Raw genomic sequence first — 13166 nt, 5'->3', positions numbered from 1 at the left:
CGCAGAGGAGCCGTCTACCCCATCATCTAAAGGTTTCGGTACGGAGTTGTTCAAGATGTTCGGTGGAGGAGGAGGAGGACAACAACAGGCACCGAAGAAAACAACCCGAGGTGAGCAGTCTCCCTCTGTTTCGCATCGGACCCCGCTCAACCTTTTAGATGGACAAATGCCCAAACGTCGTGGACCCAAGCCGGATAGCAAGCCTGCATTGACCAGGCGACAGGAGCTGAACCGCCAAGCTCAGAGGTACATCCCCCGAATTCGTTCCACAGGTCAGGACTGATTTCTACAGGACGCACCGTGAACGAAAGGAGCAATACATGCGGAACTTGGAGACGGAAGTGTTGCGGTTGAAGGAGGCATACACCACCGAAATCGCCGAGGCAAATCTCACAGCCCAGCAGCAACGGGAGATCACTCATGCAATTCGGGAAGAGAACGAGATATTGAGAGAGATCCTGGCAGCACACGGAATCCAATACGAAGCTGATCTGGAGCGTCGCCGAGCGGAGCGTCCCCCGATGGTCGGTTACCAATCTAGCCCTGTCGGTGGCAGCAGCACTGCATCCGCATCGCAGACAGCAGGCTTCACTCACTCGGTCAGCAACCACAATACCACGCCTGCCACCACGATATCATCTTCTGGCATGAGCCCGCTTCACAACACTGGCGATCGCTCCCGCTCCGACATCTCGCCTCCAATTGGATATGTGCCTCAACAGCAAGTGTACCAGTCCAGTCCAGGCGATCTTCCCATGGGCATGGATAAATCTTCAGGTGGACCAGTCGATTCCATGCAGCCTGCCCCCATGCCTCGTATCAGCGGTGTCTTTGAAAGTGACCCGCAATTACAAGTTGACTTTATCCTAACGTAAGTCCTCAGTCCAGCCCACCAAACAAAGAAACTAACTAACTACCCCACCACAGTCTGGAAGGCCCCTGCCGCGAACATACGGACTACCTCTGCCGCCGCTCAGTAACCGAAGCCGATGACGAGGATATGCCTTTCTCAGGCCACGCCCTGATGGCAACGTGCCCACCACCCAGTTACATCGCCAAGACAACACCAGAACAACCATACCCACACAAAGCCCCCGACCTCCCGCATGCAAACCTAAGCACGCTCCTCAACCTCAGTCGCCAGCTCGTCACCGAAGGCCAAATTACACCCATCATGGCTCTGCAGTGTCTCAAGAACCACGAGTTGTACACTACCCTCCGGCGCGAAGACGTCAAGATCATCATTGATACCCTCAACACTAAAGTCCGCTGCTACGGCTTTGGCGCTGTTGTCGAGGACTTTGAGTTGATCGATTGTCTGAGCAGTGTGCTCGGCACAAAGGTCGATCTCGGCATGTCCGGCACAGCCGATGATTCGATGTATGGCTAAGCGTTGATAAACGAAAACGATTATGATATTATGTCTGAAAATTGTGAATTTTCCTTTCTGGAGTGTTTTGGAGCTTTGTTTGCAGTTTGGTCCGGTTTCAACGTGACTTGACTTGACTTCACTGGGCTGTGATTGTTATCGTTATTGTGAACTGTCTGAATTATCTTCTTCCCTTTACATTCTATTTCTATTTCTCTTTCTTTTTTGCCCCCCATTCCTCTTTCCTATTCTTCTCTCCGACACCCACTCATTGAGCGGGTTGTATATAAAATGAAATTACCATAGGTGATTGTATACCTCGACTCTCAAGTGTCTACCTTTTTGATGTTTCATTCCCCATACTTGTCTTTCTTACTCATTTGATCTGTTCCGTCAATTAGTCACCCTGGTGGCTACCAATGATACTCGATACTATTTGGATATCTCCCCTATACATCCAGCTCTTACATCCACCGGCGGAATTACCATAACTACCTACTATGTATATACATCTATACAATCCCAACGCCCCCAAAGTATTGAGTAAATCAAGCCACCAACCCAATACCAAGCTCTCATCCCTTGGCGTCCGTGGCTGTATCAACCCCCTGTAACATGCATAACATTAACGAGGAACAACTAATTAAACGAACGGTTCGAGGAGATTGGAAGCAGGGGTTCACGTTAACTGTCGCACGGAGTGCAGTACAGAGAGTACGGAGTACAGCTGAATTGTGGAACCCGAGTTTACTGCATAGATGGTTATCAATAGGGGTCATCAATCTGTTTGCAATGCCATCAAGTGGCATCGAAGGACTCTAACCTGTTGTGCGAAATGCAACTGCACTGCATGCTGTTATACTATATTGGCTTTTGGCTTTTCTACCTCGTATCAATTCGGTCTGTGTGCAGCAGAGAAAAAGTTGTCTGTATACTGTTGGAATTATATAACTTTAGTGGTGTTGGTAATGGTGGTCTACTAGGATGAAATGTATCAAAGTGATTAGTTTTCATTCTAACGATGTAGATGCAACATATAAATAGTGAAGCAGATATGAATCAAATTTTAGGTAGAGTACGTATGCACATTCAACAACATAAGTCATCCAAAGGTTTACTCATCATCAGACTTCTCATCCGACTTCTCAACCTCAGCCTCAAGCTCATCCTCCTCCTCAAAGGTAGTAGCGGGCACGCTGTAAAGACGCAGAACAGACTTGTTAGGGTCCTTGATCAGAACGTACTTCTTAACCTTATCAGCGGGCTCATCAGCGTCGAGCGCACGGATGCGGTCAACGATAGTACGGACGATACCCCAACCGTTGCCGAGGTTCAAGTTCATCTGAGTAGCGAACTCCTTAGGCTTGTAGCCGACAACACCCAAGACAACGTGGGAAGCGGCGGAGCGGGGGTTGACACGGGAAACGAAACCAAGCTTCATGCCGTCGGCCTTGGCCAGGATAGCCTGGGTGGTCCAGCGGGCGAGCTTGGAGGAGTTGTTCTTCATCTCGGTGGCGAGGACGGCACCGCGCTGCGAGACCAGCTTGCTGCGCCAGTCCAAGGCACCGCCAGAACCCTGGGCCTTGGGGTCGAACTCGTTCAGGGCCTTGATGGTCAGCTGCTGGTCCTCTGTGCCGGTGGGGCCGCCCTTCATGACGGCGTCGACTTCGGTACGGACGACCATGGAGACGGGCTCCTCGTCGCGCTCCAGGGAGATGTCGAAGCGGCGGTACTTGTAACCCTTGGAGGCGAGGGGCTCGGTTTCCTCGGCCTCGTCGTAGAAGGGGTTGGGCTTGGCGAAGGAGACCTTCTGGGACTCGGACTCGGTGAGAGTCTGCAGGGCGAAGTTGTGGTTGATGATGGTGGCTTCCATGGCGAGAGCGGAGGGGGTGTTGATCTGCTCCTGCTTTCCGGCGGCCTCGGCGGCCTCGAGAGGGGCGTCGACGGCGTTCTCGTTGACGCTGACGAGGTCGAAGGAGGCGCCGTCGCGCTTGTCGAAGTAGATCTTGTCGCCCTGGTGGACAATGACGATGTCCCAGGAATAGACGCTGCGGGTGGCGCACATCAGCATGGAGAGGATATCGGAAGTAGCGAAGACAGTAGCGGCGTTCTTCTCGGCCAGCTCGTTGATGATGGGATCCTGGGAGGTGGTGACATTGTAGGCGGCACGGTCGAGGGCCTGGATTCTGCGCTCGGCGTTCTTAACAGGGGCTCTGTCGTAGGACTTGTCGTAGTAGTGGAGGAAACCGTAAGAGTCGAGGTCCTCGCCTTCGGGGGCATCGAGGTTCAGCTTGGAGAGACGGCTGAAGTCGACCTCCTCGAGCATGGTCCAGTCGGGACGGATGTTGACGGAGGGCTCACGGATGCGCTGGGGCTTGTCGTAGTCTCTCCAGCCGAAACGACGGCCACCACGGCCACCACGACCGCCGCGCTGGTCGTAGTAACCACCCTGCTGGCCACCACGGCCAGCGGCACCGACACGCTGGAAACCACCGCGTCCACCGCGCTGGTTCATAGCACCACGCTGGCCACCACGGCCGCGGAAAACAGTCCCACCGCCACGACCGAAAGTGCGCTTCTGAGTGCGAGTGTTGTCAACGACGGAGAAGGAAGACTCGTCCTCGGCGGTAGCAACGCTGAACAGGTTGCTGGCACCGGCACCGTAGGTTTGCTGGTCTACTCGATGAGTTAATTGATATTCAACAATGGTAGAGGGGCAGATAAAAAGCCGTCAAAGAACATACCTCTGAAACCGCGGTTGTACTGAGGACGCTGGTTCTGACGGTCCTTGGACTCGGCAGTCCAGTCAGCCATACGGCCGAGCTTGTCGCCCTTGGAGAAAGGAGCGTAAGGGACGCCAGACAGCATGTTGTCGGCGCCGGTGGAGGGGCCCCAGCAATCCTCCGCAGGGAGGGCGGCCACCAAGTCGGCGATAGAGATGGGAGCCATTTTGATTATGATAGAGTATTATGCGCTGGGCAAATACTCAAAAAACCAAAAAGTTAGAAGGGTTGGTTGGTCGAACTGCCAATGTGGAGATAATTGAGGGAAGTTTTTTGTGTCGCGAGGCTGTGGCGGTGAGAACAACGAGCGCCACAGCACCGCCACATATTGCCATACAGAGCCGTCGTCTTTGACTTCGTGTTCATCTCGCTGGCGAGCAAGTGATATTGTTTATGTCTTCATCCAGAGGCTGCCAGATATTGGGATACTGATCCATGAGTGATCCTTCATCACGTCTGGGCTTGCTTCCCCCCTTGTCTTCTCACCGGCCACATTGCTCGGTACATGGGATTGATGATTATTGACAATTATTGATCCCAAGGTTTATCCAAGACATGATCGACTCAAAATATGGACAGAAGGAAGACGGCTGATATCTGCAATGTGTTCACATAACTGCTGCACTTATCTCCATGACGACAACGAAGTGAAGCCAAGATCAGGCCAAGAATACGGAGCCTCGCTTGCACGGAATTAGGACTACGGAGGACGGTACAGAGCACAGCCATCGCGATTGACTACGGCAGATCGAATGTTACCAAGTTTGTGGGACTTCCAACACTCTCGTCGGTGTTCAATCAAAGACTTCAAGCTTATCTCCGGCTCCTTTTTTCGGTGCTTTCGACTTCGGTACCAACCGCAATACGCGCCATGACAAATTGTGCACACGACATGGTCCATGCCATGACAGTTCATATTTGCCTGTTCTATTATCAATTGACTTTGATTATAATAGGTCGCATCGTGCACTGTTCCTCCGTACCTTACGTCGGATCGACATCGTGACTTTGATCCGACGCAGATCATCTCGACATTCGGATCCACTGATAAGGGTTCCCGGAGAACAGATGAGGAAGAACCGGCGACCCGCAGGCTATTTTGCACCTACATGACCTTGGAACCAGTGAAATCAGCAGTTCAATGGCAATTACACAGCCAAGAATGATCGACAGCCAAGACCTTCGCGTAGCTCTCGCGGAATCTTATACATTGTGAGCTCAATCTATGGATCCGGTCTACCACTCGGAAACCGGTGTCTCTGTTCCTGCAGTCTTGGACCTCGGTTCGTGATCTTACCCTCTTAGTTTTCCTCAATGGCCATGAACTGCTATCTAGAGTTTTGCAGATCCTCCAAGCTGATGACCCGGAGAGTCCATTCTCTATAGCTCACAACCGGATGGTCCAAGGACGATGATGGTACTCAATTTTGCGAAATAGGAGAATCTCGGAAACAAATTTGGTGCCCTAGGTATACCACTGGAAAATCTATATAAGGATTACGACATTCCGTAGAATTGAACATCATTCACAACTACAGCTCTCAATCCTTCTCAAGAACAACATCTCTCTTCTCCAAAAAACCAACCAACCAATCCACCAAGATGCAATTCTCCGTCCTCTCTGTCATCTCCCTCGTCGGTGCTGGCATGGTCTCCGCCATGCCCCAGGCTGGTGGTTTAATGCAGCGCTCCGAGTGTATCAAGCCTATCCTCTGTTGTGGCACCCTCACCACCCCTCTTGACCAGACTGTCGACCCCATCCTTGAGGAGCTTGGTGTCAATGCCGCCGAGATTGTCGGATCTATTGGTCTCGCATGTAAGCTTCCTTTGATACCTCGTTCGACTCTCAATCAATCTAACCTATGACAGGCCACGCCTACGAGGCTGCTAAGTGTGACACCCCTCCCCAGTGCTGCAGTGAGGCCAACCTCTTGGTAAGTGATGGCCACCAATTGAACGAGACCTTTCATTGGAGCAGCACTAATATATTTATAGGGTGGCACTGTCGCTCTCGGATGTGCTGATCTCGAGTAATCGATCTATTCAAGGACTAGATTATCACAACACTTGACACCTTATCTGGTGGAGATGTACATTCTTTTTCGGTCGATAGCCCTTTCTCTGTGATTCTAAGAGAAATATAATACTGTGCAGTTGTCTGTCAAATATTGCTATGTGAAATTTGACCAAAGCTTAGCGGTCACTGTTATGCGTGTAGTCGTGATTATCACATTTATACTAGTTGATACTAACATCCAAGATGGGATTCTCGTGCTGGGTGTAGGAAGGTGGAATGACATGTTTGCCTCAGAGATCAGGCCTTCTTGTGTGTTTGCCCTAGTCCATATGACCTTTTAGTCTGCGACTCTTGCTAAAGAGATCCATCATCCTTTCTTCCCTCAATCCATCAATTATGAGCTATTAACGTCAAGATATAACTTACATGTATCAATGCTCGTCAACTTATTGATATGATTGGCCCCTGCACTAGCCCAGTCCACAGCTACCCCACGTTGTCTTGTCTGTTGTCAGCTTTCCAATTGGGCGATCTTGCTGACCTCGTGTAGACGAGAATTCCTCCAAACACAAGTCTCAACCTGATCGTTCATAATGACCATCAATTCCGTCTTTCAGTCTCTCCCCACGGAGCTACTGGAATTCATATTCAACAATATTCGACGACTGCCAGGATCCCTTCGAGCCCTTGCACAGACATGTCACAGATTTCACACCATAATCAATCCAATTTTGTATTCATCAATATGCTTGCGAAACTTGAGCTGCGGCGAAAAGTTTGCAAAAACTGTGCAGAGTACGTCCACGCTATCTTCCCTTGTGCGGGAGCTACAGGTCCATTACCACGATGACGTGATGGACAAAGTCCACGAATCACTTCTGGACACTTTGTATGAGCTCAGAAATCTGGAAAGCTTGAGCATACGAAGCGTGCCTTTGAAGGGTGTTCTAGAGGAACAAAGCAACCGACTCATCGGCATGTTTGTCCCAAGAACCGAAATTGGTGAAATAAGAGTCAGTTCTGCTGGACACAAGTTACGCTCTTGTTAGTCTTAGTATACCTACTAGTGATTGTAAGTGAGTTTACTGATCAGGCTCAGTATATCTCGGAGCAGCATTCAAAGGCAAAGATAAAGACTGGTGGCCCCTAGGTCCCAACGAAATCGTATTCTTCATGGAAAATCTCGAGAAACTTTGCATCCAAGGAGCAAAAGTGAAACGCTTACATCCCGGAGTATTTGACAGAAGGGTACCCCCGCAGAAAACCGGTCTCAAAGAGCTAATCCTACTGAACTGCGATGTATCATCGGATATGCTCAAAGAGATTCTCACATTCTTTGGCGGCCTCAAAAGATTCACTTTGAAGGGCTCAGATCCAGATTTTCCCTGGCCGTATGGGCTCTACCAACATCGATTCACAGAAGCTTATATACGAGCTTTGGCAACAAACACTTCAGATACTCTAGAGTATCTCGACCTCGATGTCTCCGAAGCGGAATCTCACTCGGATTTCACCAGTTTGGCGAATTTGAAACACCTGATAGTCCCCGCAAGTATATTTAAACCTCAAGCACTGCACACAGACATCAGCTCGTCTGGGAGACGCCTTCCCACAACTTTGGAAAATCTTGTGATCAAGGACTACGAAAGAGAAGGTCTTCGGACAGATGTTTTGATTGGAATGCTGAAGAATGGGCAGCCCCCAAATCTGCGTACTATCAAGTATGAGACATACTACCATCCTGACGAATTTGATAACTGGGAGACTACGAAGGGTCATGCCTGGAACTATGACATCGACCAATTTCGAGAATGTGGTATTCAGCTCATTGTTGATCGCTGTTATGATCCATCTCCAATGCTCGAGAATGAGGCCTGGCCGTGCGAATGCTGGACGTATCACCAAATAGGAACGGCACTAATGAGTTAGAGAAATGGAGTCAGAGTTATGGCTTTCTCTACATGACACTCACAAAAGCCGTTGTTGTACTAGTCGCAATAAATGAGATGGATAAATTCTAGCCTCACTGTCTAAAAATGAAAAAATAGTAAATAGTAAAGATGCGTATGATTGATAAAATTGTGTCTAGCTACCTGCACATAAATATCTATCTCTTTCAAGGTGTCCTTAATTGGACATAACAAAAAGGCATATATAGAAGTGAAAATTAATATCAACATTAAAAGCGGCTCATCATCCCTTAGCCAAGCATCGCCACCATCATCACAGTCAAAGTAGCAGCGACCTGGATCATCGAAAATTGGCTTAATGAAGCGGCACCAGTGTACACGGCATTCACAGCGCTGCTGGTGATGGAAGCAACGGCTGTGGTCATTCCACTGGGGGAAGTGCTCTGGACCCACGCAGGAGTCGAAGAGGCAGAGCCAGAGGCAGAACCGGAGGCAGGAGCAGTCCAGTTGTTTGAAGCCCCAGCAGTAAAGTGAGGAACATAGGCGGTGGTGGTTCCGGTAGTTTGGGCTATACCAGTCTGGGTCATCACAATGGTATTGACGTACCCTGTGCATGTACCATCATCGGAGCAGGACTCCACGGCGAGGAAGGTGGTATAGGTAGCATCTGAGTTTGAGCTCTCACCAGAGCTTGTACCCACAGACTTTGTCATGCCAGTAGAGCCAGATTCAGATCCGGTGGTAATATCCTGGATGGAAGCACCTGTTTGGGTAGCTTGGGCGGTTGCAACAGTGACAGTAGCACCAACAGTACCAGCGCCTTCAGCATTGATTGTTGTGTACACTGGGGAAACAGGGTAGACAGTAGTTGCGACAGCCACGGTCTGAACAGCTACGGAGGTGGTCTTAGATCTCAAAGGGCAGTCGGTAACTGATTTAGGGCAGGCAAGGATGGTAACTGTACGGGTGGCATAGATGGTGGAAGTAGTCATCTGGGAACCGCCGTTATCATTGCCTCCAGCAATCTGTGTCACAGCTGGCAAGGTGACATCCTGAGTTGCGACGGCACCAGCAGTGGCAGTGGCATCGGTCACAGGGCAGACAGTAGTGGAAACGATCAGAGTCTCGGTGGTCAGGTAGGCTGTCTTCGATCTCAAGGGGCAGTTGGTGACCGACGAGGGGCATGCAGTGATAGTGGCAGTGCGAGTACTGTAGATTGTGGACGTGGTCAATTCCGAGCCATTGTGCGCCGAGCCAGAGTTCCCCATGCTTCCAGTAGCAGTTGGAAGGGAGGGCACGGTCTGAGTAGCACTGCTACCTTCGGCGACAGGGCAGATTGTGGTAGACAGAACGACTGTCTCTGTGGTAATAAAGGTTGTCTTTGAGCTGGCAGGGCAGTTGACAACTGTGGAGGGGCATGCGGTGATGGTGGCTGTGCGAGTAGAGAGAACAGTCGATGTAGTCAATTGCACTGTAGCAGATTCAGATGCAGTAGTACCCCCAAGAGATGAGCTCGATTGAGATATAGATTGTCCGGGCTTGGACACAGGAACGACAATTGCGGTAGGAGTAGATGAAGGTCCAGAGAGGCTGATCTGTGAAGAAACGTGCGAGGAAGAGACCTGCTCGGTAACAGACACCCCGCTGGAGTGCGGTACTCCAGAGGGAATGACCACAACAGGGGTAGTGGAGGCCTTGGGAACAGGAATTGAAACAAGACTTGAAGAAGTAGAGATGGCCCCAGAAGAAGAAGAGCACGGGCTGCGATGGGGCAGAGGTCTGGAGCTATAGGTCCAATGCGGCGAATGGCTGGGAGATGGCCTCACGTAAGGAGTAGAAGAGGCCTTTGGTGGCGAGCTGATAGCTGACGCAGAGGAAAGAAACACACTTGAGAATGGAATGACTGATGAAGAGGCAGTCGACTTGGAGGAGGGAGCAGACGAGGAAACACGAGCGCTGCAGGGCTTCCGGCTTGGTAAGGGTCTCGATGGATGAGTCCAATGGTGGTGGCGATGATGATGACTGGATGTCACAGTAGCCATTGGGCTAGGAGTTACAGATGCCGACTCGGAAGGAGAAGCAAGACTCGATTGCAAAAGGAATGCGGCGAGGATCCATGCTCGAAGTAGTAAATTGCCCATCTTGATAGCGACCAAACGGCATGAAAGAGTGACTGTAAAAGAATGACAATGCTGCAAAGAGCAAAAGAGAAAACACGATCCAGTCACCACAAAAAAATGAATGATGCTAAGATGAAAATTAAACCAAGCCATCAGCTCCTGTATATAGATCGCTTACTCGCTTACGGTTTCCCGATTATCGCGTACGGACAACGCCGACACAATACTAGGACTAAATTGACGATAAACAACGAAAACGATCTGGTTCCTGGTTTTATCTGCACTATTGAACGCCCGATGGGTCTTTGGCGTACGTGGTTTGTGTCTTGAATTTGCCTGTGGTGAAAATAGCCGGGAAGCTCCACTTGGCACAAGGAAGAGAAGTATATAGTCCGAGCGAGACCAACTCCCCCAAAATAGTGAACATCACTCTTTTAATTCGACATGTCCTTCAGTCGCTTCGTTTTCGCTGCTGGTCTTTTGCTTGGTCAGGTTTCGGCCACCAGCTCCGCCGCCAGCTCCCAGGTGGCCAGCAGTCAAGTCCATGTGCATACAGCCAACTGTCGGACACATCTTGGTACTAGTTCGGTGAAGGCAGTTCCTACTACTACCATCACTCGTACTTATCATGATCCTTCGCCTGTTGTGGTCTTCTCGACTACCCAGGAGACCCTCACTGTGACTCCCGCTGTTTCAATCGAGACCATCACGGATTATGAAACTACGACACTCCTCTCCACTGCTGATGTAATTACTGATACGTTTTCAACTACCTCGACTGAGTATGACACTGCAACTCTTACTCTGACTCCTGCTCTTATCACTGCGACTGTCTTCGCCACCGTCTCTTCTACCAGCACTGTCACCTCGACTGTTGCCACCTCGGCAGGCTTCACTCCTATTGCGGACACTATTGCTACTCCTACTGTGTACAAGCGCAGCTTGGAACAAGAGGAAGAGGAGCAGTGCTCTCCCTGGCTTGATGACTACGAGTACCCCCAAAAGGTTGTCTGCCATGAGAAGAGAGTCATCAAGACGACAACAGTCTCGACCGTCACTGCAGCCCCTGCTACTATCACCGCGGCCACCCCTTTCACCACTGTTACTGTGACCAACACTATCACCAGTAACTCCGTGGTTCTCCCTTCAGATGTCTCCACCACCTTGAGCTACAGCACCACTTCTACCATCACCGAGACAAGCACCGCCGTTGCTGAGACGGATACCGTCACTTCCACCTCCACTATCCTTGCTGGTGTGACTACTACTGCTGCATATGCCGCCTGTGCCACCAATAACATCGCCGGTAGCCCTCTCTCTTCCGACTTCGGCTCCTACGCTGGATACTACATCTCTTCTCTCACTTTCTCTCATGTCCCCGGTGAAAGCCTTAGTGTTGGCAATACAGATAGTCCCTACGACTGCTGCGTTAGCTGCATTGAGGCTTCTAATTGTGCCATGTCTTATTACTGGTCGAGTGGATCCGTGAAGTACTGCTACAAGATCGCAACAAGCGTTTGCTCGACTTCTTCCACCTATGGAACAGCTAATCTCCAATCTTCTTACAGCGGTACCCAGCTTTCCAACGGAAACTGTGGGTATATCAAGGCTTCGGTCTAAGACTTGTTATAACCTTTTTTTTTTTTGTAAATTAAATAAGGATAGACACCGAGGATGTTTTATGTACGTTATCTTAATATCGCATATTTGTCGGTATTTATGTTACATGTCGATGAAAGCTGAGACATGTTAATTATCCTTTTTGTCCCTGCTCTATTCTCTAGAGTCAAATGTGGGACAACGGGTTCCAGGATTTCACCAGCTCTTGTCAATCTTAGCTTTCCTTATACAACCTACCGTAAGTATCATGAAAACATAAATATTTGTCGGATTAATTTGGCTTTGAATTGATTCGTAGATATCAAGACGGCATAGGCAGCAGCATTCCGTAGAAATAAGCAGCCCCGCCTCCGAGAAATCTCTATAAAACACATTCCCTTTCCAAAATAAGCTTGAAGTTTGTCCCACCTCTCATTCCACCCTTGCAGCCGTTACAGCACAAAAACACTATTATTTCTTCGCTTTCACTACCAGCGGAGAAGAAGTACCCATAAAACTCACATTCATGGACGAATCACAGGCTAGTGGCAGCACTCTCAGCGGCGACGGCAATACTGTCATGCGTTGCAGTCTAAAAGGTTGCACCATCAGTGATTCATCAGTTAAGAGATGCGATTTGAATGACTCAGTTTTATCAAATGTTGAATACGCGTCTCGTTCCACGGCCAAAAACTCCAACTTTGAACATGTGGCGCTTTTGAAGCGCAGCGAAATTGCGGATAGTGTCCTCAAAGGTCGAATTTCGGTAAACCGGTCAACTCTGAGCAAGGCAGTTATCATAGATCAAAGTGATTTGAAACGCTGTACCATTACCGGCACAACAATTGTGAAGAGTCACATTGACAGGGCTAGCTTGACAGACTGTGATGTGATCGAATGTGTTGTTTCCCGGTCCGATTTCAGAGGAATGATTCTCAAATACGGTTTCTGGAAAAAAGGCGTACTTGTTGGTAGGATTGGGGATCATGAACCAGTTGCTATCAAGATGGACGCTGCAGGGGTTGGAGTAAGTACACGAATCGGCAATCTAGGATATGAATATTGGCTGATCCTTTTCTCTAGAGATCCGTTCCTGCTCCTGTTGGGATACCTGCAGTTCCTCAGTTGGACTCCAAGGCTGCTAATAGATTGGCTGATCATCCTTCTGCCTATTTTATCGATTCCGATGTTAGTATTGACGGCGATGATGATTCCGATGATTGTCATGATTTACCGCCACCTTATAAGGCGTAGTACAGCAATATTGAAGCAAATTGTTTGCAACCCTCCAGTATCTTGTTGATTTATATCTGTCTAGTAGCATATCGCTATTTGAGGCATTCAAAGGGTGACTATATGCGGCTCCAA

General features: G+C 49.5%; 7 protein-coding genes across 7 annotated transcripts; 5 read left to right on the top strand and 2 right to left on the bottom strand.

Annotated features, from left to right (window-relative positions):
* Positions 1–55: 55 nt before the first annotated feature.
* On the top strand, positions 56–1390 carry flbB (the record flags this gene model as incomplete). Its single annotated transcript, XM_058463999.1, has 3 exons — positions 56–246; positions 293–871; positions 928–1390. 3 exons carry the CDS (start codon positions 56–58, stop codon positions 1388–1390), a joined length of 1233 nt encoding a protein of 410 aa, XP_058320477.1.
* Positions 1391–2483: 1093 nt separating this feature from the next.
* On the bottom strand, positions 2484–4318 carry N7508_005932 (eukaryotic translation initiation factor 3 subunit D; the record flags this gene model as incomplete). Its single annotated transcript, XM_058463998.1, has 2 exons — positions 2484–4045; positions 4114–4318. 2 exons carry the CDS (start codon positions 4316–4318, stop codon positions 2484–2486), a joined length of 1767 nt encoding a protein of 588 aa, XP_058320476.1.
* A 1436-nt stretch (positions 4319–5754) lies between these two features.
* Positions 5755–6186, top strand: N7508_005931 (hydrophobin family protein; the record flags this gene model as incomplete). The annotated part of the gene is made up of 3 exons (XM_058463997.1): positions 5755–5968; positions 6022–6086; positions 6148–6186. The coding sequence occupies 3 exons, from the start codon at positions 5755–5757 to the stop codon at positions 6184–6186; spliced, it is 318 nt and encodes a 105-aa protein (XP_058320475.1).
* Positions 6187–6762: 576 nt separating this feature from the next.
* On the top strand, positions 6763–8098 carry N7508_005930 (F-box protein; the record flags this gene model as incomplete). Its single annotated transcript, XM_058463996.1, has 2 exons — positions 6763–7213; positions 7269–8098. 2 exons carry the CDS (start codon positions 6763–6765, stop codon positions 8096–8098), a joined length of 1281 nt encoding a protein of 426 aa, XP_058320474.1.
* A 271-nt stretch (positions 8099–8369) lies between these two features.
* Positions 8370–10121, bottom strand: N7508_005929 (uncharacterized protein; the record flags this gene model as incomplete). The annotated part of the gene is made up of 1 exon (XM_058463995.1): positions 8370–10121. The coding sequence occupies one exon, from the start codon at positions 10119–10121 to the stop codon at positions 8370–8372; it is 1752 nt and encodes a 583-aa protein (XP_058320473.1).
* A 522-nt stretch (positions 10122–10643) lies between these two features.
* N7508_005928 (uncharacterized protein) lies at positions 10644–11819 on the top strand (the record flags this gene model as incomplete). Its single annotated transcript, XM_058463994.1, has 1 exon — positions 10644–11819. The coding sequence occupies one exon, from the start codon at positions 10644–10646 to the stop codon at positions 11817–11819; it is 1176 nt and encodes a 391-aa protein (XP_058320472.1).
* A 505-nt stretch (positions 11820–12324) lies between these two features.
* Positions 12325–13052, top strand: N7508_005927 (uncharacterized protein; the record flags this gene model as incomplete). Its single annotated transcript, XM_058463993.1, has 2 exons — positions 12325–12825; positions 12882–13052. 2 exons carry the CDS (start codon positions 12325–12327, stop codon positions 13050–13052), a joined length of 672 nt encoding a protein of 223 aa, XP_058320471.1.
* Between the last annotated feature and the right edge of the window lie 114 nt (positions 13053–13166).

Source organism: Penicillium antarcticum (assembly GCF_028974205.1).
Source record: "Penicillium antarcticum strain IBT 31339 chromosome Unknown utg000005l_segment0_segment0, whole genome shotgun sequence".
Lineage (NCBI taxonomy): Eukaryota > Fungi > Ascomycota > Eurotiomycetes > Eurotiales > Aspergillaceae > Penicillium > Penicillium antarcticum.
This window is presented reverse-complemented; position numbering and strand designations above follow the sequence as displayed.